This window comes from Cyprinus carpio, chromosome B22, assembly GCF_018340385.1.
Source record: "Cyprinus carpio isolate SPL01 chromosome B22, ASM1834038v1, whole genome shotgun sequence".
Classification (NCBI taxonomy): domain Eukaryota; kingdom Metazoa; phylum Chordata; class Actinopteri; order Cypriniformes; family Cyprinidae; genus Cyprinus; species Cyprinus carpio.
Genome location: NC_056618.1, coordinates 34,216,868 through 34,243,824, shown reverse-complemented (window position 1 = coordinate 34,243,824; position 26,957 = coordinate 34,216,868). Strand labels below are relative to the sequence as shown.

The 26,957-nt window shown below is 31.5% G+C and overlaps 1 protein-coding gene across 1 annotated transcript; it reads right to left on the bottom strand.

Moving 5' to 3' along the window:
• Positions 1 to 5,629: 5,629 nt before the first annotated feature.
• On the bottom strand, positions 5,630 to 25,654 carry LOC109085409 (armadillo-like helical domain-containing protein 3). The gene is made up of 26 exons (XM_042748905.1): positions 25,520 to 25,654; positions 25,137 to 25,273; positions 23,570 to 23,626; positions 23,347 to 23,493; positions 21,137 to 21,244; positions 20,961 to 21,053; positions 20,743 to 20,817; positions 20,569 to 20,655; positions 20,403 to 20,459; positions 20,274 to 20,317; positions 20,137 to 20,197; positions 19,266 to 19,312; positions 18,632 to 18,707; positions 18,438 to 18,531; positions 15,251 to 15,352; positions 14,677 to 14,735; positions 14,525 to 14,590; positions 14,173 to 14,242; positions 14,036 to 14,096; positions 13,853 to 13,941; positions 12,493 to 12,575; positions 12,272 to 12,398; positions 12,117 to 12,192; positions 10,832 to 10,910; positions 8,397 to 8,513; positions 5,630 to 7,343 (listed from the first exon to the last, which is right to left on the bottom strand). The coding sequence occupies exons 2-26, from the start codon at positions 25,236 to 25,238 to the stop codon at positions 7,251 to 7,253; spliced, it is 2,070 nt and encodes a 689-aa protein (XP_042604839.1). The 5' UTR covers positions 25,239 to 25,273; positions 25,520 to 25,654; the 3' UTR covers positions 5,630 to 7,250.
• Between the last annotated feature and the right edge of the window lie 1,303 nt (positions 25,655 to 26,957).

Sequence of the window (26,957 nt, the reverse complement as noted above, 5' to 3'; positions counted from 1 at the left end):
ATATAAAAAAAATGATGTTGCTGAGAGATTTTATTTAGGGCGTTATACCACAAACAGCCACCGGGTGCCATCACAAACTCCACTGAATTTTTTTAATGCATTTTTCTGTCACAAATGTCTAAATATCTCTGTCAATATTACGCCTATCACAAAATAACCACCAAATAAGGAATCTTGAGACTCAGACCTTTCCGATGATATTTATTTTGTCAAGATTATAAAAAGTTTTGATTCTAAAAGACCATAATACATTTTGTAATATGACACCTGACTCCACCCACTAAGGGGAAGAAGACTGCCAAAAGATACAATCCCGATACATGCTATACACATACTGTATACACAGATTTACAGTATGTAGCCTATTCACGCAAACATAATCTATTATGAATGTTTGGGGAACTGTTGGGGGAAAACATCGGATGTGTGACATTATATAGATCCGTGCAGCAGGCTGCAGTATGTCTTAATATGCCGTCTGTGTCAATGTTAATCTAACAATAAAAGAAAAGATTGCTGTCCTTGATTGAAATGTTTTTGTAGTTTTAATAATTAACTTATTTGTAATGAACACACTGAAGTGATTTTTAATTTGTTTTTCTTACTGGAATGCTTTTGTTTAGATGTACATTTTTAAAGAGCAATGCACTATTTTTCTGTCTTATATTTGTTCTATTGTTGTTGTTGTTTTGCACTGTATTGTGATTATTAATGAAGTAAGTAATATTAAGAAAGAATGTGGAGGAAACAATGCAATGTTGCTGGGTGATTTTGCTTTGAATCCTTCAGAAACTTGCATGAGTTTTCTCAGAGCTGACTTCTTCGACTTCAAACAGGTGTAGCTCAGTCGTTTTTCGCCTTATTCCAACAAATCATAGATCATTTTTAAGGTCTTTTAATAGATCAGTTTTGAAAATTTGCTCATTGTGACTTGCTTTGCCAGAACAGGTCACAAATTAGTGTAGTTTAAAATATCTCGTATTGGTGCTCTTTTTTTCTTTTCCTTTTTAATTGTCTTTTTCAGTTATTATACGGGTTGGTATTGTTTTGGTGAATGTCGTTTGTCAGATCATAAAAAGTGTGCCACTACGAAAATGAAAACAGCATTCAGAGTTGTGTGTATCATTCATACTCGAAGCCGGAGTGCGCTCTTGCACAGAAAGTCGTACCAGGAAATCACTAATATGGACAAAAGCGTCCAGCTAAACATGAAGACATTAAACATAGGATTGTGACAATATATGGTTTATTTGTGTTTTTCAAGTCATCTCCAGGTAATAAATAAAGTAGGCTATATGAACAATGCGGTGCTAATTAAAAAAGCATTTATTACAGTATAGAAACTATTCTGCCTTATTATGTGATAAAACAAGCGTTTATAGTAGCCTATATAAACATTAACAAATCATTATTATTGATTATTGTCCAGCAGTTATCTGATTTCTAAGCCAATTAAAAGCTAGAAATTAGAGAAAAAATAAAGTTGCCTAAACACTACCAGTCAAAAGTTTTTGAACAGTAAAATTGTTAATGTTTTTTTAATTAAGTCTCTTCTGTTCGCCAAGCCTGCATTTATTTGATCCAAAGTACAGCAAAACAGTAACATTTTGAAATGTTTTTACTACTTTTAAATAACTGTTTTCTATGTGAATATATTTTAAAATGTTTTTTATTATTATTTCAAAGCTACATCTTTAGCATCATTACTCCAGTCACAGGATCCTTCAGAAATCATTCTGATTTGCTGCTCAGAAAACATTTATTATTATGATGATGTTGAAAACAACGGAGTATAATTTTTTCAGGTTTCTTTGATGAATAGAAAGTTCAGAAGAACATCATTTATCTGAAATAGAAATCTTTTGTAACATTATAAATGTCTTTATCATCAATTTTTTTGATCAATGTAAAGCATCCTTGCTAAATAAAATTATTAATTTCTATAGTTTCTTTTCTGAAAAATACAAATTATTCTGACTTGAAGCTTTTGAATGGTATAATGTTACAAAAGCTTTTTATTTCACATAAATGCTGATCTTTGGATCCTTCTATTCATCAAAGAATACTGAAAAAAAACTGTTTTAAATATTGATAATAATAATAATTAAAAAAGGTTTCTTGAGAAGCAAAGCAGTATATTAGAATGATTTCTGAAGATCATGTGACACTGAAGACTGAAGAGTAATGATGCTGAAAATACAGCTTTGATCACAGAAATAAATTATATCTTTAAATATATTCAAATAGAAAGAATTTATTTATTTAAGCAGTTATTTTAAATAGTAAAAACATTTCACAACATTACTACTTTTGCTGTACTTTGGATCAAATAAATGCAGGCTTGTTGAGCAGAAGAGACTTCTTTAAAAAACATAAAAAATCTTACTGTTCAAAAACTGTTGACAGGTATATAGATTACTGTATAAAAACATGGACGTTGCGTCCGTGACGTCACCCGTAGACTGCTCAATATCGGTTTTGAACAGGGGGCAAGGAAGTCGACCGGAAGTTGAAGTCGGCCGCGTGCCGCCATCTTGTAGCAGAACTTCACTTGCGTTAGCATCCCATTAATTCCCATTCATTTTTGCGTCACTTTGACAGCGAATAACTTTACATCTGAGGCGTTTAAAGACTCCATTTGTCCATTATTTATTTCTAAAGATACACGACAATGTATAAAGGGTTCCATTACCTTCTATGTTACATTATGGCCCCGTAGAAACAGTTTTTGTAAAAAAATAGGCTAACGATTACTTCATAACCACTCGACTCTCTGTCGCACAGTAGAGAAATTACCGTACAGACAGGAGGAGAAGCTCGCAGGCAATCGGGGAGACGTCAAGAGATATGGCGTACTGGCGTTACATTTTAAAATACTATACAAAATATATTAATCAGAATACTTACTCCTGCTCACTCACGCCAAAGAACCTCTCCCGCTCAAGCTCGCCGTCTCTGCAAGATTAACGATGGCAGTTTGCACGCACAGCTACTAGAAGGTTTACATCTGTCAGACAGGTTGCTGACGTCATCAAGCTTAGTTTGAGTCTGCGCTTCAGAAACGGAAGTTCTAAAAATCGCTAAAAACGGGCTTCACTTGTCTCAATTGAGTTCCAATGGGGTCGCTGTGTCCATTTCTTTTACTGTCTATGGTTTTGAAGCTCAAAGTGTGCAGAGCGGGCCGTCGCCATCTTGGCAGCGCGTCACCGCGCGACTCTCAGGGGGCAAGGAAGTCGACCGGAAGTTGAAGTCGGCCGCGTGCCGCCATCTTGTAGCAGAACTTCACTTGCGTTAGCATCCCATTGACCCCCATTCATTTTTGCGTCACTTTGACAGCGAATAACTTTACATCTGTGGCGTTTAAAGACTCCATTTGGTCCATTATTTATATCTAAAGATACACGACAATGTATAAAGGGCTCCATTACCTTCTATGTTACATTATGGCCCCGTAGAAACAGTTTTTTGTAAAAATAGGCTAACGATTGCGTCATAACCACTCGAACTCTCTGTCGCACAGTAGATAAATTACCGTACAGACAGGAGGAGAAGCTCGCAGGCAATCGGGGAAACGTCAAGAGATATGGCGTACTGGCGTTACATTTTAAAATACTATACAAAATAATTAACTCAGAATACTTACTCCTGCTCACTCAGGCCAAAGAACTCCCCCGCTCAAACTCTCCGTCTCTGCAAGATTAACGATGGCAGTTTGCACGCACAGCTACTAGAAGGGTTTACATCTGTCAGACAGGTTGCTGACGTCATCAAGCTTAGTTTGAGTCTGCGCGTCAGAAACGGAAGTGCCAAAAATCGCTAAAAATGGGCTTCACTTGTCTCAATTGAGTTCCAATGGGATCGCTGTGTCCATTTCTTTTACTGTCTATGGCGACTCTCCTGGATAATCGAAAATGCGCAAAAAGGCGGGAGCTGGTTGCTGAAGCCACGCCCACCTAGCGCTGCAATCCACCTGTCACTCACGTGGCCACGCCCTTAATTATGCAGAACTTTAAAGCTTAATATAATTTAAACGGATGAGTTATAAAAAAAATACCCCCCTCACAGTTGTCATGAAGGGTAAAATTAACTATAAAGACCAAAATCATTTTTTGAACCAGGCTGTAAATATGTTTTTTTCTGCTGTAAAGTTGGGCATTTTAACATGGAGAGTCTCTGGGATTGACTCCCTTTTGCAGCCAGCCTCAAGCGGCCAGTCCATGAATTACAGTTTAAGTCACTTCCTTATTGGCTTCACGAGAGAGAGCGCGAGGTTGCCGCTTGGTGTGGACGAGCAAAAAGTCCTTTTTTACCTGTTGAAATACCTTCAAACCCATAAAATGCAGTTTTACACTTTTACAAACATCAGTTTTCGGCAGACGATCAATTTTCGGCAAGACACGGTCTCTTCCTGAGCGTTGCTTACATCCATATAGTTTAGAAGAGAACCAAAGGGTTGTCTATTTAGTATATTGTGTATTTTTATATACTTATTTATATATTTTTATCTGTCTTGTCGCTGTCATTCTGTTTGTGTGCTGGAAATGAGACCGCCTCTCATTATAGTCAGCACAAATATCCCTCAAAATATATCTTTAAGATGTGTTTGCCTAAGTTGAGCAATTAGAGCTCATTATACCAAATGTGCCCTCTGTAAACTAGCCACAAAAATATTTGCTGAATAGGTCTAAGAAGTTAAATAGTTGAACTAAAATGAAGGCTCAATGAAAGCAGACACTGAAAATAAAGAGATTGAAGAGTGTAAATGTGGTTAGGCAAGATATCGAAAAAGCTGTGATAAATGTTAAACGCTATAAGCCCAATGGAATAAAAAAACAGTGTGGTTTTTGTGCAGTTCAGCTTTATTTATAAAGCACTTTTAACAAAGGAGACGTCTCTATATAAACAGCTTTTCAGGAAATCCGTCCAGACACAAGCTCCCTGAGAAATCAGTCTCTTCAGACGGATACATGAAGAAATGAGAGCAGAGTTTGTGATCAATATTTATTCCTTTGTCAATATTTATAACCTTTGTTTTGTAATTTGTTTTGGAAACTGGCTTCAACAGAATCCATGCCGTCGGGAATTTAATGTGAAGGCGTGATACAGTTCACTGCATTTTTGCCGAAAACATCCAGTCATTTCAAAATAAATTAGAAAATTTAATGTGAAAGGGAAAGGATTTGTGCATCAGAAGCTTCCCATTAATTAAGAATTCGTTCCTTCGTTTTAAGCTATTATATATCATGTTTCCTCATTTTAGTTAAACTGTGGCCAAATTAGTACAATGTGGTACAAGTAACTTGTAAAGTATTACCTTTTAACTTAAAGGAAAATATCTTGAGTTATTTTTTCAAGTAATGTGTTCCAATACTTTTGTCCATATAGTCGCCACAACTTACATTTAAGCAGATCATGTTATCTTATTATAGCATATGCCCTTCTGAGGGAGAAAGTTAAAGCTTTCTTTTGTGGCCACAGGGAATAAACCCTTGGAAGGGAGTTTAACTTATTAACTGCTTCTTTTAGAGGTAAAGCCAATGATAAAAAGTTTTTTAGAAGATGACTCTCTACCAAGATGCAAGAGCATTGGGTTAACACTGAAGTCCAACACAAACCAAGACACGGGCCATCGTTGTACAAAATAAGATTTAATAAGGAAACAAACACCCATAAATAAGAATACTAAGGCAAAGGAAGCCAAATACTCATTTAGGACCAAACCCAGGAAGAATTTACCAAGAACTTCTATGTGTTTGCTTTATTCAGTTACCCTGTTAAACTGGACTAATCAGTAGTTTTGGATTCTATAATGTTCTGAATTCTCTAGAACTAGCTTTCAGTGGAGTGTCAAGTTAATACATTTGTTTCATTCTTTACCCAGTGTTACACAACTCAACGTACAGCTGTTTTTACACTGCAACTTCATATCTACTCATGATGCCGTACTGAAACATCTCGCAATACTGGGATAAACTGAGAGCCAAGAGAATTAAGAGACTGTCAGATCTGTTAAAAATTAATGCACTTACACTCCAGGGTGAATCTCGTGAAAACTGACATGAAACTTTAAAAAGCTGAAGGAAAAAAAAATTATTTTTTGCTTAAAAATGAAGCCCATCGATTCATTAATATGACAAGAAAATTAAATTCTCTCCTCAAGTGCTCATTACCGTAATAAAGTGTATCACTTAAATTCCAAAGTACGATTTAATCATGCATTATGGAGTTATGTGTTACACTGAAATAAAGTTTTTAATAAAAAAAAAAAGGAAAGGATAATGATTTTTATTGTATTATGGTATGAGATTTTTACACATTCTGAAAAGAATTTGCGAGGAAATGTGCTGAGATGTCATGAAAATTAAACCTGTTTTAGGGATATTAATATTCGTTTGCATTGTGAAATAATTTTACACCCAAATTATCGTTACAAAAATGTATAGCATATTCAAAACTGAATAGTGGTATGTAAATGCTGTTTTTAATAAAGAAGGACAGAAAATATATTATTACTGTATCCCAGTAATGAGAATGAGAGTGTAGCACATTGTAACGAGAGGACCATTAAGCAAATTTAATAAATTCTCATTACCGTAATATATTAAAAATATTTAAATATGCATTATGGTAGCACGTGTTAAACTTAATTTTAATTTTTTTTTTAATGAAACAGGATGTAAAAATTATCATTAGTGTATAAAGGTAATGAGATTTTTGGTGCATTACGGTAATGAGAATCTTTTCTTTTTTGCATTACAATAACAAGAAAATGTGTTTGTCATGAAAATATGTCAGAATGCAAATCTTAATGGCTTCATTTTATTAATGCAAATTATAATTTTCTTTAATTCGTGAGCCAGACATTTCTTTTCCATGCTCATGAAAATAGGATTTTTTGTTTGCATTCACTCTGAATGTAGAAAAGAACTGAAAATTGCTGGTAATTCTGTGCAAGCACATTGGCTTTCATCATTCTGGTGCTAAGGCAATGGAATATATGCAATAGAATCAATAGAAACAACACTGGACCACCAATAAAGGAGAGAAAAATACCAGGTAGTCAGAATCAAAATTCACATTGTGCAAATTTGTCTGATTGCTTTGTTAAGCCAATACGAGTCAGTTCTGAGTGCGAGCGAACTCACACACACTGCATCAGTAATACAGCCTGAAGATCGAATCCAGTTCTGACCGGTGTAACGTGGAGAAGCCTCAGATGTGTCAGTGTGAAGGTCAAAGGTCCCGCGGGCTCAGGATATGGAGGAGAACTCCTTCAGCAGGACGTCCTGACTCATGGTACTCAGAGACACGTTCTTCCTCACGTTCAGACTGATGGAGCGAACCTGCAAACACAAACCAGCATCCGTGCATCAACACTAACTCGTTTCCTGACGGAGATGCGTGTGAATTCACTCCACATTAAAATTTAACGCAGCAGTGAGCTCCTCGGGGCAGAGGGACTGAGCTCAGAAAAAGAAGAACTGGGCTCGGCTTTACAATATAATAAACAGACAGTATTTAGAGTGCTGAATACGTGTTATATATTTGCACATCACGTGACAGATATGTTTATTAAAGGACTGTGCTGTTTTGCTTTCCTTTAAGATTTAAGAGCTATAATTATTAATAAATTCAATAATAATAATAATAATAGTCTCACCAAATATTCCTCTGCATGAATAGTTTTATTTTACCCCAAATCCAGTGTTTTTCTTTTTAAGTTTTCTGGATGTTCTTTAAATGGTTAAGTAACATATTAATTAGGACGTTTAATCAATTGAATTCATAGAACTTTAACAATGTATTAATTTATTACAATTATAACAATAATATGAAATTAAATGCCCTATGATTTATTATTATTATTACTATTATTTATTGTTAGTAGCAGCATTTTATAAAAATTGTGTTGTCTCATTTTTCTGCATTTTGCGTTTTATGATTTTTTACAAATTTATCAAAAACAATCTTAATGGAATCAATAATTAAAAACTACAATTTTTACAAATCTTGCAAATGAAATTTGAACAAGTTTGAAAATGCCGTACAACAAAGATTTACAGGTGAAATTAAAACCTGGATTAAAATGTGTGCAATATTGTGAGATATTCCTTTTAAAAACAATGGTTTAATAAACTGCATTATTATTATTGTTATAATTATTATTACTCTGAGAAGTACGTTCTGCTCTACAATAGTAGCATATTTCGTATAAAGTTTTTGGTTCACGTTAAACTGAACTTTTATTTTGCTGGGTTGTAGTTTCACTGAAATCCACCAAATTCTGTGACGTTCTGCGATTTCGTCCAACTTTTTGTCGTCTTCTGTACCATTCAACCCATAGTTAATGTAGCCGAAGGAAGGAAGGAACTTGTCAAGCCAACTCAAAAGCTTACCAGCTCCTTGAAAAAGCCGGCCTCTCTGGGCTGTTCAGAGTAGCGCTCGAACTGATCCAGACCGTCCTGCAGCTTCAGGGTCAGTGTGTCGTAGTTTGTACGCACCACCTCCAGCACCTACAGATGAGAAACCATGACATCAAACCCAGATACAACTACAAGAAATATGCACTGACAGAAATCCACTGACAATGAAAGACTCTGGTTTATCTGTTTTATAACAACGGTCCTGAACTGAACTACAGGAACACATTTAAAAAGCTAGTGATCACATGACTACTGATGCAGATATGAACCACCACACCTGGCACAAGCTCTCTGTTGATCAAGCACGATCAGCAGTAGTTTGCAAACTTCACATTCATCTTTTAATATCTAGCATGTAATATTTGCCTACTTGTAGTTGGTCAAATACAGGAAATGGACCAAAAAACTGTTTTTCTCTGCATTAACACTTGTGGTTTTATCTTTTATATTGTAGAGTTTCAAAATGTTGACTTTTAAAATCATTGCATTTTGTTTACATTACAGATGTTATGAAAAACTGCATTTATTTTGTCCCTGTATTTAAAAAAGTAGGAGCTAAAACCCTGGATTTTTAAAAATAAAATCAATTAAATCTAATGGTATTTATTACATTTTAATAAACACTTTATTTAAATGTAATGATACATTTTAAATAATAATGTTTTCTGTCATGTTACCTTAATTTTTAAGTAGCATTTTTGGCGGATTATTTTGGTATATGTTTTACTAAATGTAATGGTTTTTTACTACATTTTAATAAATATTTTATTAAAAATGTAATATTTTTGAAAAACTAATATTTAAATATTATTGTGTGTCATTTTACCTAAGAAAAAATGTTTTGGTAGATATTTCATTTTAAACCGTAAAAAAAAAAAAAATTATATATATATATATATATATATATATATATATATATATATATATATATATATATATATATAATATATATATATATATATATATATATTAATTTCTTTTCATTAAACGTAATGTCATTTCACTACAGTACTATTTTGATTAATATTTTATTAGAATGTAATCGTATCTTTTAAAATATTAATATTTAAATAATATTTTCTGTCATTTTACCCTGGAAAAAAAAAAATATATATATATATATATATATATATATATATATATATATTATATAAAATAAAAAACACTTTAATTAAATGTATTTTTATTACATTTGACTAAACATTCTATTAAAATGTAATCATATTTTTGAAATAATATATTTCAAAACAGTTCTCTGTGGCAATCATGGAAAGACATTGTTTCAAAGTAGCTTTCCCACAACTACAAGCTGTCTGAGGTCACATTGTGCGCAGTAATTTTAAATCGGATGGGTCTGGAGTTTGACTGGGACACTCCAGGGCATGAGACGGGCTGATGGAGCACTTACACTAAACTAAGAGAGCCAGAGAGGCTGGACAGAGGTCTGTTAGAGGTCACGCGGGAGCATCTGGCGAAGCGAGATAAAAGAGCGACAGCTGGCGCAACCGTCTGTAGAACTGACCTCACTTCCAGCACACGGCATCATTACCCTACAGATCAAAGGCTAATTAAGCAACACCTGTGACCGTCCCAATCAGCCACTTTTCTAGACACATATACAGAGTTTTGCTAATTCAGATTCAAAACCAACTCTCTCATTTGACAGAACTGAGTTAAAGTTGGGCGATAAGACTGTGAGGCATTTATGCAAAAAGTATTGATGCATGTAGATTTTACACCAAAAATGTCATTTTTTTAATAATAATGTTTGGGGTCAGTAAGATTTTAATGTTTTTGAAATAATTCTTATGCTTTTTTTGGTTAAAAATACTGTAAAAATTTGAAAAATATGCATTTAAACAGTTTTCCATGTGGATATATTAATTTATAAAATGTAATTTATTTCTGTGATCAACATTCTTCATTCCTCCAGTCTTCAGTGTCACATGATCTTCAGAAATCATTCTGATATGCTGATTTGATGCTCAAGACACATTTATGATTATTATCGATGTTGAAAACAGTTGTGCTGCTTCATACTTTTGTGGCAACCAGTAAACCTTTTTTTAAAATCAATAAGAATTAAAATGAATAAGAAGTTCAAAAGAACAGGATTTTTATGAAAATCTAAATCTTTTATAACACTATAAATGTCTTTACTGTCACTTTTGATCAATTAAATACATGCTTTCTGAATAAAAGTATTTATTTCTTAAAAATAAAAATCGTACCGACCCCAAACTTTTGAATGACAGTGTTATAATAAATAAGAAAATGACATATAAATCACACTATATTACAATGAGGCTAAAGTTAATGTTCTGTGCGGAAACTCATTAAGCTCTCATTAAAGCCTTAAGAGATCAAAACGTTACATGGCTGTGTAAACGGTCCGTCTAAACCGTTACCTGATCTTCTGAGAGCTGTGAGATGTGGTTCACAGTGGCGTACGACTCAATCTTGGGGTTGAAGTGGTTAATAATGGCTCTGAAATGAAAGAAACAAAATGTGACCAGCACTGAAAACAGTGCAGAAGCTTCATAATACAGCTCCTGTGTGAAAATAAAAGGTAACGTTACAGAGGATTTTCAAAGGTGTGCTCTTTTAAATATTCTGCAGTAATGCTCTGCATTATGCATGCTGCAAAAAAACAGCGCTCGACTTCTTTTGTGCGGCACAAACACATGGTGACATCTCTGAAAGCCCGGAGAATGCTTCCACATTACCTCAGACTCTAAAATCAATAATTAATTCAGCACCATGCCCCTCGCACACTAACCAAAATAAAGACAGAAACACCCACTTTACTAAAGCTGCCCAGTGTTAGTCACAGACTTCAAACTATGATTACGATCTTTCACGGTTTCACCCATGTTTACGATATAACTGCTATGTAAATGACAGTACATTGTATAAATAGACTGTGTATTTCGTATGATTTTTATTGTAAAGTTTTGTTTGTTTATACGTTTAATACTTTTTATAATCTAACATGCATACAAAGAAAAAAACAAAAAACAAAAAACAAACCAAAGACACAAAACAAAATAAAAACCACACATATATATATAAACGTAAATATATGTATATAACAAAATATGTTACAAAATATGAAATATATAATAAATATATATAAAAAAAACTAAATAAATAGAAGAACAAAAACCTCAAACTAAAGAAAAAAAGCAGAGAAAAAAAATAAACAAAAACAAAAAAGAGCAAAAAAATAAATAAATAAGAATAACACTAAAGACTAAATAAAAAAAAAGAACAAACCAAAAGCAAAGCAAAAAAAAATAAAAAAATAAATCAATAACAAAAATACCAAATACAAATCAAAGTGGAAAATAAATAAATAAAAAGTAAAGAAAAGGGGATTTTTAATATTTTTTTTTTACCAAAGCAATGAAACAAAAGTCAAAAACATCAACTAAATCAGCAACTATTATCATCTTCCACAATTTCAACATGTAAAGCAACAATGTCATATATATATATAAATAAAACATCTTTATAAAATAATTGGCATGTAACCTGAATTACATTATATAAATCAACTATATATTATTAATATTATATAAAAGATCTTATTTTAGAGTACTTAAGGCCGATAATTTAAAGGAAGAGTGCTATAAATGCTGTCTTGTGTATTGTGAATGTGATCTGAATGAAGGTGAAGGTGAGCGTTCTGACCTGGCGTTGACGAGAGCTTGAGTGACTTTACTAGCAGGCTCCTTCCACGGGCCTGCGTTGGCCGAGACTCGCAGCACTGCGGAGTCATGAACATCAGGTCAGTGCTTCAGTCATGATGGAGAAAAATAAACACGCATGCAGCTCGGGTGACTTACCCATGCAGTAGAGGTTATCAAACACCTGATGCATGCGTATAATCTCGTAATAGAGCTCGTCGTAACTGCTGGGCGTGGGCAGAAACGTGTCTCCGTATGTGATGAACATGTTAAAGAGGTTCACCACCTGAAGCAGACAAAAACATGTCAAGTAAGGTGAGAAATGCCCAATCTGTGCTTAAAAACATGACAAACTGCTGCTCGCAGAGAGTGTGATTTACCTGGAGAGCCAGCTGGAAGATATTGTGCTTCGACAGAAGGCTGGTCTCATTAGACAGCAGGAACTTCAGAAGGTTAATGAGAGCTGCGAAACACAATCAATACATACAGCCATCTGAAGCACACTGAAATAATCACCGTCTTGACCTGTGACTCCACACTACTGCTAGAGCAGATTTACACAGGCTTCATCAGATCCATTATCAGGGGTTGCCGGAGTTTAAAATAAATAAACAGAAAGTATTTGTGAAGTATTTTATATTTATATAAGAAAGTTATATTTCTAAAAATAAATAAAAAGGAACAAAAACAAAATGAAAAAAAAAATTAAAGCAAAAGAAAGAAAAAGAAAAAAAAATGAATAAATCAAAAACTGAAGTGAATAAAAACAACAGAAGAACAAAAAACAAACAAAGCAAAGAAAAAAAAAACAAGCAAACTAAAAAATTTTTTTTAAAAACAAAAGCAAAGGAAAACATAAGAAATCAAAACAAAAGTAAAGGGAACAGGGGTAAAAAGAAAAAAGTGAATAAAAATTATTTAAAAAACAGAACAACACAAAAAAAGAAAAATGAAAGATGCAAAGAAAAAAAATACAATAAAAAAATATATAAAAACAAGAACAAAGAAAAAAATGAACAAGAACAAAAACCTAAAACAAAAAGGAAAGGAAAAACAAGAAAAAAATAAAATAAAATACATAGGGAAAAAAATGAAATAAAAAAACAAAAGTGAATAAAATAGTTAAATAAAAACAGAAGAACAAAAGAATAAAGATATCAAAGAAAAATAAAATGAATAAAAATAAATTAAAAACAAGAACAAAAAATAAAAAATAAAATACAACAAAAATAAAAAAGAAAAAGAAAGTAAAAAAATGAAAAACAAAAGTGAAAAAAATTAAAAATAAATAAAAATGCAAAGAAAACAATACAATAAAAATACATACAAAAAAAAACAAGCAAGAAAAAAAGTATAAACAAAAGAACAAAAAACTAAACAAAAGCAAAGTAAAAACAAGAAAAAAAAAAGACATGGGAAAAAATGAAATCAAAAACAAAAGTGAATAAAAATAATTAAAAAAACAGAAGAACCAAAAAATAAAAATAAATACACAAAATAAATAAACAAAAATAAAAAAGACAAAAGAAAAAACTAAAAACAAACAAAAAAAATGTAAAATAAAATGAAAGACAATAGTGAATTTAAAAATAAACACAAAAAAAATCATCAAAATAACATTAAATTTACTATATATATATATATATATATCCATAAAAGACAAAAACAGACTAAAAGCAAAGAACCCCCCACAGAGTGCGTGGCTGTGTTTTGCTCAGACACACACTGTAAAGATCATACCTGACCAGAGTTCTCTCCACGTGTAGTGTATCCTAACTCTGCACTTCTTCTGGTAGCAGATCAGTTTGTGAATTATCTGAACGCAGCGTCTAAAACAAATGACTTAATTCATTCTCACCACATCCACATATCCATCATCTAAGCACCGCAGTATTTAAAGATGCAAATTAAAAGGAAACTCACACATAGAGATCCATGGGAAACTCCTTCATCATATGAGTGACAATGAACTCGACCATCAGATCTGCGAAGACAAACAATACTCGCATAAACGCTCACAAAACGATAAAGACGTCACTCAATCTGACCACAAAACTCACCCAGAACCGCACAAACTAAAGGCCGGGAGGGGATGCTCTTATCCACCGCTTTCTTTCGATGCCTCATGGGCTGAAATACAGAAGAGAAATGACTTCACAACACTGGATGGATGAAGGGTCCCTTTATATAAATAAATACTGATTTCAGTCTAAAGTGCACAAATGATCCTGCTTTCATGTGTCTAGATAACTGGATTTACTGCATCAGCAGAGAGGCTCTGGGACGTCCCATTTCGTAATGGATTGGTTGTAACATGGGGCCGGGCAGTTTGCTGCTTTATATGCCAGAAACATCGTCTTTATTTGGATCCTGACATTTTAAAACAACTGAGACCTCAGCAGAGACTCTTACCATTCTGTGCAAGTTGACCCTGAAGTTCATGTTATCATCGTGGAGGAAGGCGTCAGCGTACTGGTCCTTTAAAACGGACAGCGAGAGGACAAACGGTCAAACAGTGAACGAACTCACAGGAAAAAAAATAATAATTACCCACAATGCATTACCTCGGCTATGCAGGTCAGAATGATGAGGCACAGCCTGGCACTGTTGAGTCTGTGTTCATCTGAAAATACACAGAGGAAAACTACGGTAAAGATGTGCACAAAAGACTGGCTTAAAACGAAGAGAAATAAATGGCTCCGTTCCAAATTCTAGTGAGCTCCCTACTTAGGCAGCATTTTAAGGCACTTTGCCATAGAAGCTTTTAAAGCATGTAGATAAGGTAATGCCGCCTTACCTTCTTTTGTAAAAATTAAAAACTGCATGCATCCTTTGCAAGGAACGCAATCCCATAATGCATTGCAACAAGCGCGAAAATCAAAAATGGCGGACAAGGCGGGAAAAATGCTAATAATTACAATAATACTATTAAGCTAATTAAAAATGGACTATTTTAGCTAAAATGTGCGTCCTTTGTGTTTTTATGCTTATAAGAGTACTGTGTTATTAGCTTAGCGACATGCGAGTCGAGGTTCTGTTTGACTTTGGATGCTGCCTCAGAAGGCAGCTGCCTAGGTAGGCGCTAGAAAGCTCGCTAGGTTTTGGACCGCACAGAGGAGAGAAGCGGTGATAGCTTGCCTTTGGTGTCCTGCATTACGATGGAGGAATATTTGAGGAAGGTTATGAGAAGATTACTCGTCTGCAGGTTTGGGTCCAGAGGAAGCTCGGGATTATTCATCACTGCAAAGAGAGAATGAAAGCATGGTGAATAATTTCTGAAAATGATCATTCGCCCCAATGTGTGTACCTATACTACACACTAAAAGTACATACTTCGTTCTGAGAAAGTCCACACTTTAGAGTATGTAGCATCTTGACAATACAGACCCCCTTTTGTGTTGTTAGCATATTAGGATTTAGCTGAATTCATGTCCATCATCATTATCTAAGTTTATTACTTATGTGGGAGTGTCACATTACATTTTTTTAACTGAAAGATTCAACAGAGATCCATCACTTTCACTACGCAAAAACTGAGCAATAATAATTATTAAAACATTATAGGTAACGTTAAATTAGAACAATTATTAAAACGTTTCCATTATCGTTAAATTAGAATATTTATTAAAACGCTATAGGTATCGTTAAATTAGAACGATTATTAAAATGTTACAGGTATCGTTAAATTAGAATGATTATTAAAACATTGTAAGTATCGTTAAATTAAAATTATTATTAAAATGTTATAGGTATCATTAAATTAGAACGATTGATTAAACATTACAGGTATCCTTAAATTAGGACGATTATTAAAACTTTACAGTTATCGTTAAATTAGAATGATTATTAAAACGTTACAGGTATCGTTAAATTAGAACGATTATTAAAATGTTACAGTTATCTTTAAATTAGAATGATTATTAAAATGTTACAGTTATCGTTAAATTAGAATGATTATTAAAACATTACAGTTATATTTAAATTAGAATGATTATTAAAATGTTATAGGTATCATTAAATTAGAATGATTATTAAAATGTTACAGTTATCGTTAAATTAGAACAATTATTAAAACATTACAGTTATCGTTAAATTAGAATGATTATTAAAATGTTATAGGTATCGTTAAATTAGAAAGATTGTTTAAACACATTACAGGTATCGTTAAATTAGAACAATTATTAAAACATTACAGTTATCATTAAATTTAGAATGATTTATAAATGTTATAGGTATCGTTAAATTAGAATGATCGTTTAAACAGTTACAGGTATAGTTAAATTAGAATGATTATTAAAATGTTATAGGTATCATTAAATTAGAACGATCGTTAAAACGTTACAGGTATCATTAAATTAGAATGATTATTAAAATGTTACAGTTATCGTTAAATTAGAATGATTATTAAAATGTTACAGTTATCTTTAAATTAGAATGATTATTAAAATGTTACAGTTATCATTAAATTAGAATGATTATTAAAATGTTACAGTTATCGTTAAATTAGAAGTATTATTAAAATGTTATAAGTATCATTAAATTAGAACGATCGTTAAAACGTTACAGGTATCATTAAATTAGAATGATTATTAAAATGTTACAGTTATTGTTAAATTAGAATGATTATTAAAATGTTACAGTTATCTTTAAATTAGAATGATTATTAAAATGTTACAGTTATCTTTAAATTAGAATGATTATTAAAACGTTACAGGTATCGTTAAATTAGAACGATTATTAAAATGTCAGCATTATCGTTAAATTAGAATGATTATTAAAATGTTACAGTTATCGTTAAATTAGAATGAATATTATTACATTACAGTTATCTTTAAATTAGAATGATTATTAAAATGTTATAGGTATCATTAAATTAGAATGATTATTAAAATGTTACAGTTATCGTTAAATTAGAACAATTATTAAAACATTACAGTTATCGTTAAATTAGAATGATTATTAAAATGTTATAGGTATCGTTAAATTAGAAAGATTGTTTAAACATTACAGGTATCGTTAAATTAGAACAATTATTAAAACATTACAGTTATCATTAAATTAGAATGATTATTAAAATGTTATAGGTATCGTTAAATTAGAATGATCGTTTAAACGTTACAGGTATAGTTAAATTAGAATGATTATTAAAATGTTATAGGTATCATTAAATTAGAACGATCGTTAAAACGTTACAGGTATCGTTAAATTAGAATGATTATTAAAACATTACAGGTATCGTTAAATTAGAGTGATCGTTTAAACGTTACAGGTATAGTTAAATTAGAATGATTATTAAAATGTTATAGGTATCATTAAATTAGAACGATCCTTAAAACATTACAGGTATCGTTAAATTAGAATGATTATTAAAATGTTATAGGTATCGTTAAATTAGAACGATCGTTAAAACGTTACAGGTATCGTTAAATTAGAACGATCGTTAAAACATTACAGGTATCGTTAAATTAGAATGATTATTAAAATGTTAGATGTATCATTAAATTAGAACGATTGTTAAAACATTACAGGTATCGTTAAATTAGAATGATTATTAAAATGTTATATGTATCATTAAATTAGAACGATTGTTAAAACATTACAGGTATTGTTAAATTAGAATTATTATTAAAATGTTATATGTATCATTAAATTAGAACGATTGTTTAAACGTTACAGTTATCGTTAAATTAGAATGTTATTAAAATGTTACCGTTTTTGTTAAATTGAAATGCTTATTAAAACATTATAGTTATTATTATATTAGAGTGAGTATTAAAACATTATAATTACCATTATAGTTATTGTCCTTTTTGTGAACAGGCTATAAGTATATAGTGAATGTTTCGCGTGTCACCCTGATTACAGATGATTGAGCTCTGCTGGCACATTCAAGCAGGAGAACACGCCACAGCCACCACGGGAGCTTCAGTCTGCCAGATCCGAGTGGAGTTAATATTTCATACAGCTAATGGATATCAAGTTTTTAAAAGGTTGGAATGCAAAAAGCAGCATAAAAGTTACACATGTTTTAGAGGCAAATGTAAGTGTGGACTCAGTGAATTGCCAGCCCTACAGTATAACAGACTGGAAGTACGATTCAAAGGGTCATTTGCTGAACAACAGCTGCTTAAAAATCACAAAGTGTTTCATTATTCAGACAAACCTCACTTCTGGTTACTGTGTTGACCATTTAAACAGCCACTGAAAGTATTAGATTCTCATACGGTGCATGTATTTCTACTTTAGTGTTCTGCAGAAGAAAGCGGGTCATGTGGGTTTGACATGAGGGTGAGTGAATGATGTTTTAACACTAGTCACTACTCACTGTCCAGAGAGGGCGGTGTGGTGCCCAGCGGGGTCGTAGGAGAGGCCGGGATGGGCACAGCCGGGGCTGTTGCAATGTCAATCTCCGGATGGCTCTGTGATTGACAATTACAGATGCAAAGATAAACCATAACCATCAAATATAAGTATAGACAGGACAGGCCTAATAATATATGCATATGTCAGTGTGCTGACCTGTGCAAGAACTGTGATGAAGTTTCTGTTGAGATGTACAGCCTCATAGAGAGCGAGCAGGATAGCTTCATTAGTCCTAAATGACAATAAAGTCATCAGACATGTGGAGCATTTGATTTAATAATACAAGGATGGACATTTCAAGATTTGATGACTGCTATTATGCGCTGGAGACTTATGGGGCTGATCTGAACTTCAAATATATATATATTTCTCTTCAAAGGTTCACTTTTTCGAAAGAAAGTAGCACTTTTATTCAGAAAGGTTGCATTAAACTGATAAAAAGTGACAGTAATTACTTTTAGAAGGTTAAAAGGATTTCTGTTTCCAGTAAATGCTGTTCTTTTGAACTCATGTGACACTGAAGACTGGAGTAATGATGCTAAAAAATAAAGCTTTGATCACAGGAATCAATCACATCTTAACATATATTACAATAAAACACACTTCTTTTACACTGTAATAATATTTCACAATATTACGGATTTCACTGTATTTTTGATCAAATAAATGCAGCCTTGGTGAACAGAAGAGACTTCTTTTTTTAAAAATCTTACCAACTCCAAACTTTTGTAGGTTAGTTGTATATGAAAAAAAATCCAATCACCAATTAACGCTTTTAATTTTTACTTACTGTACTGACAGCTTCTCATCTGCGTCAGCGATAAACATACTGCCCACCTGCAGACCAAAGCATAATTATGATAAATATGTAGCTGCAAAATCACAAAATCACCGCCTCAATATATGAGTACATGAACACATGAATATAACCTCTAGAACTGCTCTGAGAGGCACTTCATGAGCATTTTATAATTTCTTTTAAATAAAACTATCGTCATATCAGATACAAACAGAAACGATCTTCACAGCAACCCGTCAAAATAAAAGTTCGGTTTAACTTGAAGAAACTGTGACAGAAATATATTACTTAATAAAAATATAACAACAACACCTACAACAACAATAAAGTTATTATTAAAACATTATTTTTAAAGGAATTTTTTACCATAAAAATGATTTACCCAAATTTTTTCAGGCAAAAAACAAATAAAATGTAAATACACAGCTGTATTTCTGGGTATAAAAATAAAAACAAAATATTAAAAAAATTAATTATGCTTTTGATTATTAATATTTAATGAAACCATTAAAATGGAATCCAGAAAATTAATGAAAAACAAAATTTGGTAAAAACAAAAAAAACAAAAACAAACTAAATTTCAGAAAAGAAAAAAAAATTTATAGGGCCTTAAAAATTTAATTTTTGTGAAACTTTTAATAAATTGCTGTTAAATATGGTACATTTTGGGATTTTGATTAATTAAACATGCTTTTTGATTAACACAATTTAATTTAACCATTAAAGTAGAGTCTGAAAAAAAAAAAGCAATTATTTTCTTCTTCACTAATTAAAAAAAAAAAAAAAAACCACAAATTAATAAAATATAAAACATTATTTCATAGGGCCCTAGACATGAATAAATGATAAAAGAGTTTTATACCATGCTGGTAAGGGTGGAGAAAAAGCCTCCCTGGTTTTCTTCTTCTTTCTCTTTATACTGTCTGTGGAAACCAGACGGATCACATTAAATCTTTCACACACGTTTCTTAAAAACGAACAACAAAGACTGCATGTTACCTGTTGTACTCAGCGAGTGCGTGGTGGATGACCCTCCCCAGGCCCTGTGAAAAGATCCATTCTATTAGACCACCGCATGACAATGACTCAGAAATATCTTGATTTTCACCAATCTCCCCAACTACTCACATCCAGGGTCGGCTCGTCGTCCACTATTGACAGTTTCACAATATAAGGATTCACAGACTACAATTAAAGGAGGAAACTCACAGAATGAACCTCCCAGAAGTCTTACAATCAATGCTTCATGACTAGAAACTGCTAGAACAATACATTATATTAGTACAAGCATCACCTCGTACTTCCTGTAGTTGACCAGCAGAGCTAAAAGTACCACTGCATCATATCCGTGCCGCGCTCGACTGGAAACGTCAGACAGAATCTGGACAAAAAGAGGCGAATGAAATGCATGAAATTATAACGTGCGGGTAAAATCGAAGACACATAATACAGCCAATCACAGTTTTACCTGTAGAATGGCCTCAAATATACTGTTGATCATCACATACTCCAGTATGGTGTTCTGACTAATATTATCTGTCACCTGAAAGAAAGAAAAAAAACACAGCAAGGCCCTAGACATGAATACATGATAAAAGAGGTTTATACCATGCTGGTAAGGGTGGAGAAAAAGCAGCATGTGGAAGTGAGCAGCTTTGTGCAGGAGAATGAATGTGCTGATCTTACAGTGACCAGACACAGCAGGAGTTTCAGACACAAACTCTTCAGACTCTCGGATCCATCTCCGCACAGCAGACTGTCCAGGCTCTCCATCAGCTCCTGTGTGCACAATTACACCACAACTCAAACCTGCATTCAATAAAAAGCGTCCAGATCACGTGTGCGCAGGACAAACGCCCGACCTTCATTCGGAGCTCAGCTTTGTCGAAGCCCATCAGCATGTTGATGATGTCGAAGCCTGTGGCGGATTTGTTCTTCTGGTGAACTCCTCTAAACAGCGCACAAAGGGTCTACAGAAACAGACAGGAGCAGCTTTTCATCTCTTTGTCGTGTTCATTCACATCTTCTAGGTCAAAAGCAACGGTTACATTTTCTGAATGCCAACCAGTAACTGAATGAAGGGTGTGTCTGCAAACACAAAACTGACTTCACAACTTCAGCCCTATGTTTCCAATTGAGTATTTGTATGCATGTTTATTTAAAATAAGAAAGAATATATGTGTGTGTATATATACAGTACAGACCAAAAGTTTGGAAACATTACTATTTTTAATGTTTTTGAAAGAAGTTTCTTCTGCTCATCAAGCCTGCATTTATTTGATCAAAAATACAGAAAAAAACAGATTATTACAATTTAAAATAATTGTAATATATTTTAAACTGTTTTAAATTTATTAAATTTATTATACTTTAAATTATCATTTATTTCTGTAATGCAAAGCTGAATTTTTAGGATCATTATCACATGATCCTTTAGAAATCATTCTAATATGATGATTCATTATTCAAAGTTGGAAACAGTTCTGCTGCTTAATATTTTTCAGAACATGTGATACTTTTTTTAGGATACTTTGATGAATAAAAGTAAAAAAAAAAAAAAAGTGCTTCAAAAAAAAGAAGCTATGTTTTTAAAATATAAATATTTTGTAATAACAATATACACTACTGGTCAGTAATTTGGAGTCAGTCATTTTTTTTCTTTCTTTTTTTTTAATAAAATCAATACTTTTATTCAGCACGGATGTGTTAAATTGATAAAAAGTGATAGTAAAGAAAATATATTATTAGAATATATATTATTAGAATTTTTTTTTTTTTTTGAATAAATGCAGTTCTTTTTAAACCTTTTATTCATCAAATATATTAGACAGCAGAACTGTTTCCAACACTCATAATAAATCAGAATATTAGAATGATTTCTAAATGATCATGTGATAGACTGGATGTTACATGTGACACTGAAGGCTGGAGTAATGATGCTGAAAATTCAGCTTTGCATCACAGGAATAAATTATTTTTTTTTTAAAGTATATTCAAATAGAAAACTATTATTTTAAGTTGTAATAATATTTCACAATATTACTTAATATACAGATTATTAGATCAAATAAATGCAGGCTTGATGAGCAGAAGAAACTTCTTTCAAAAACAAATAAAAAAGTAACCAAACCAAACTTCTGCACTGTAAATATAATAATAATATAGTCTCTGTAATATAATATTTAAATTTAACTTAAAATAAAAATAAATCTTCCTCCTCTCCATTCCAAGACTTAAAATATTTGATCAAAAATACAGTAAAAACAGTAATATTGTGAGATATAACAATTACGATTTTAAATAAGTTTTTCTATGTGATTATATTTAAAAATAGAATTTATTTCTGTGATCAAATCTGTATTTTCAGCATCATTACTCCAGCCTTCAGTGTCACATGACCCTTCAGAAATCATAATAATATGCTGCTTTGCTGCTCAAGCAACATTCATGTTTATTATTAAACATTAAAAGTTGTTTTCAGGATTCTTTCATCAATAGAACAGCTTTTATTTGAAATAGAGATCTTCTGTAACATTATAAAGTCTTTACTGTCACTTTTGATTAATTTATGTGTCCTTGATGAATAAAAGCAGTCATTTCTTTAAAAAAAAAAAACAAAAAAAAAAAACCTTACTGGTGCCTTTTTGAACGTTAATCTATTTTTACACTATTATTTTTTTTTTTAATTATATGACAACTAAGTACATTTTACCCCATAATTATCATCACTGTAAAATAAAATAAAATTAAATACAATTAAATTTGAAAAAGTGTATGGATTTTATAGATTGGGATTTTATCTTTTCAACTATTATCAATGGTTAACGTTATTATATTCTTGGATTTTCAGTATTTTAAATATAAAAAAATGAAGTATAATTAGTTCTACCATCATGTATAAATACTTAACCATATAAAAAGTACATCTTTATTTTTCAAACTGCAGTGATGAAAATAATATTTAGTTTGTAATTGACCTAAAAACCATACGAATGATTGATTTTCTTTCTGTTAAATCTGAAATAGGAGGCAGCCACTGATTATTTGGAGCGTGTAGAAAGCCTGATCTCACCTGAAGAGCATTGACTACTTTGATCTGGTGCTCTTCAGCCAGAGCTTGAACACAGTGATGGAACAAACTGTTGATGTTGTCTCTGATCTTCACCACTTCGTCCCCGTCCAGCGCCTCCAGCTTCCCCTCCAGATGCTCCAGATTGACCTGCTCAGAGCACACGGATCAACAACACAGTCCACGCACTCAGACAACAGCTCCAGCATGTGTCTCTGCCACAGACCTTCATCAGAAACAGCTCGTCCCAGAAGCGAGGATTGCTCTTGGTCGGGTCTTCCTTCTGATGGGAGCAAGAGCGAACACAGCGTTTGACATCCATGTTTGCACCAACATCACATTTAAAAACAAATACTATTAATTATCAATCATACAGAGGAATTAGGGAGAACCAATGAATTATGAATAATTTACTGCCATTGTGTGAATAATATGTAATAACAGTAATCTGGATATTTAAAAGGTTTAATGTTTTTAAAGAAGTCTCTTTTGATCCAAAATACAGCAAAAGCAGTAATGTTGTGAATTATTATTATTATTATTTAAAATAACTGTTTTCTATTTGACTATATTTTAAAATGTAATTTATTTCTGTGATCAAAGCTGGATTTTCAGCATCATTACTCCAGGAATTATAAAAAATAATACTTTTATTTAGCAGGGATGCTTTAAATTAATCAAAAGTGACGATAAAGACATTTATAAAGTTACAAAAGATCTCTATTTGAGATGAAAGCTGTTCTTCTGAACTTTCTATTTATCAGAGAAACCTGGAAAAATTCTACGCAGCTGTTTTCAACACCATCATAATAATAATAAATGTTTCTTGAAAATATTTTCATCACTGCAATTTGAAAATTCTTTACTTTTTAAATGGTTTAATAAGATTTACCATTGATAATAATGAAATTACAACCCAAAATTAAATATTTTATTTTACAATAATGATAATTAAGGGGTAAAATGTACGTAGTTGTCATAAAATTACAAAATATAATAATAATGTAAAAACAGACGAACGTTCAAAAATTTAAAGCCAGTAAGCTTTTTTTTATTTTTATAAATTACTGCTTTTATTTATCAAAGACACATTAATTAATCAAAAGTGACGGTAAAGACGTATAAAGTTACAAAAGACTTCTATTTTAGATGAATGCTGTTCTTCTGAACTTTCTATTCATCAAAGAAACCTGAAAAAATTATAATTAGCTGTTTCAAACATCATCATAATAATAAATGTTTTTTTTATTATTATTATTATTATTATGTACTTTTTAAATTGTTTAATAAGATTAACCATTGATAATAATGAAATTACAACCCAAAAGTAAAATAAATAAATAAATAAATATTTTACTTTATTTTACAATAATGATAATTAAGGGGAAAAATCTACTTTGTTGTCATAAAATTACAAAATATAATAATAGTGTAAAAACAGACGAACGTTCAAAAAGAACGAACGTTTTTTTATACATTACTATTTTTATTCATCAAGGACACATTAATAAATCAAAAGTGACAGTAAACACATTTATGATGTTACAGAAGGTCTCTATTTCAGATGAATGCTGTTCTACTGATGAAAGCATCCTGAATGTTTGATAATAAACATGAGTGTTTCTTGAGCAGCAGAATGGTTTCTGAAGGAGCGAGGGACACTGAAGACTGGAGTAATGATGCTGAAAATACAGCACTCTGTCACAGACATAAATCACACTTCAGATAGAAAGCGGTTATTTTAAAGTGCTTTGGATCATATTCTGTGAGCTCTCAGTTTAAAGTAGACTTACTGTAAATATGTCCTCATACATCAGCAGCACCTTCTCCTTCAGAGGCTTCTTGGACGAGGATGTCCTCCTCAGCAGACCTGCCTTCTTCTCCGTCTGAGCCATGGCTTACTAACACACAGACACGACACAGCTCTCTCCTGGAGACACACAACACGTTCTGAGCGTTAGCTTTATACATTACACAGTGTGAAGAAACAGAAGCGGATGTTGTTTTAGTACAGTCTTCATTTGGGACAGTCATGCTAACTGATCACTGTTAAACTGTTCCGTTTCTTGCGTCTATAACATGTGTTACATTCCAGCGGCTACTTTTAACAGCCTGGCAAGCATTTAAACAAGGAATCTATCTGTTTGGATTAGTAAATTCAATAATATCTTCATACCCGGGTATATGAATCACTGTATTTCTTCCATCACTGCTGAAGCTAAACAGATCGAGAGGGTCTCGCTCGACTGACTTCCGCTGGGAGCGGAAACCCCGCCCACGCGCTGACGTCACGTCCGCTGGACATGCTGAGCAGACACATATTGCTTTTTATATAATATGCTCCTAATAATAAGACCTTTTCCACACGTGCCGTACTGATATGATTTGGCGTTGTCAGATTATTTATTTCAATATTAGTTTATAGCGCAAAAGTAGATGAATCATTTGATAATTTTATATATTCATGTATTGTATTGATAAATTAACAGTTCACAGAGACAACATTTGACACAAAAATCACTTCTTTATGTAAGTATTATTAGTGTCGATGTAATATAGATTTATATAAATTCGACACATATTTTTATTTATTTTTAGTAATTATAAATGTTATTTAAAATAGCTTTCTTAGATAGTTATACATTAAATTGTATATTTAGGAGATTTTTATGATACTGATAAATGACCATATACTATTTAATATAATAATAAAATTATTGATTATCGTTGAGACATTCTTTTTGTATATTTTTTTTTGTTCAAATTAATTTTATACTTTATTAAAAATATAAAAAACTGCTTTATTAAATTTTTTAAAAATTTAATTAATGAAATCAATTGTTTTATTTTATATCTTAAATTTTATATTTATCAGATTTTTGATAGATAGATAGATAGATAGATTTTATATATTTTATTAATTTGAGATTTTCTTAAAAATATAATAAAACAGCTTCCTAAGAACAACTGTTAAGAATAAATTAAATCACAGTTTTAGATTACATATTTTTTAGTTAGTATATGTTTATGATACATATTAATGATCTTAGATCATAGTTCTTGATTATTGGAAAATCTTGAAAGAAATAAAATGAATAAAAACAAGTTTTATTATATATATATATATATATATATATATATATATATATATATATATATATATATATATATATATATATATAAAAGAAAACTTGTTTTATTGATAGATAATATACATATTAAATTGTATATTAAATTTATTTTATGACACATGATCATATTTTATGATAAATGATCATAATATATAATTATATAATTATTATTGACTGGCAAGACATTGGCCTTCATATAATTTTTTATTATTATTAATTTTAGTTTTATTATTAATACATTTTTAGTTTTTACTGAAAATATTAAATGGGTGTCTAAGAAAACAAATTAAGAAACAAAATGAATCAAGTTGTTTTTTATGTATTAAATTCTATATTTAATAAATAATATTTTTTATTGCTTTTCCCCATATACATACAAAACATACATGCAATTTAATTAATAATTAAACTAATTTGATGAATATGATCATAGTATTTAAGATTAGAATCCTTAATATAAATTTAAAATATAAGTATAAAAAA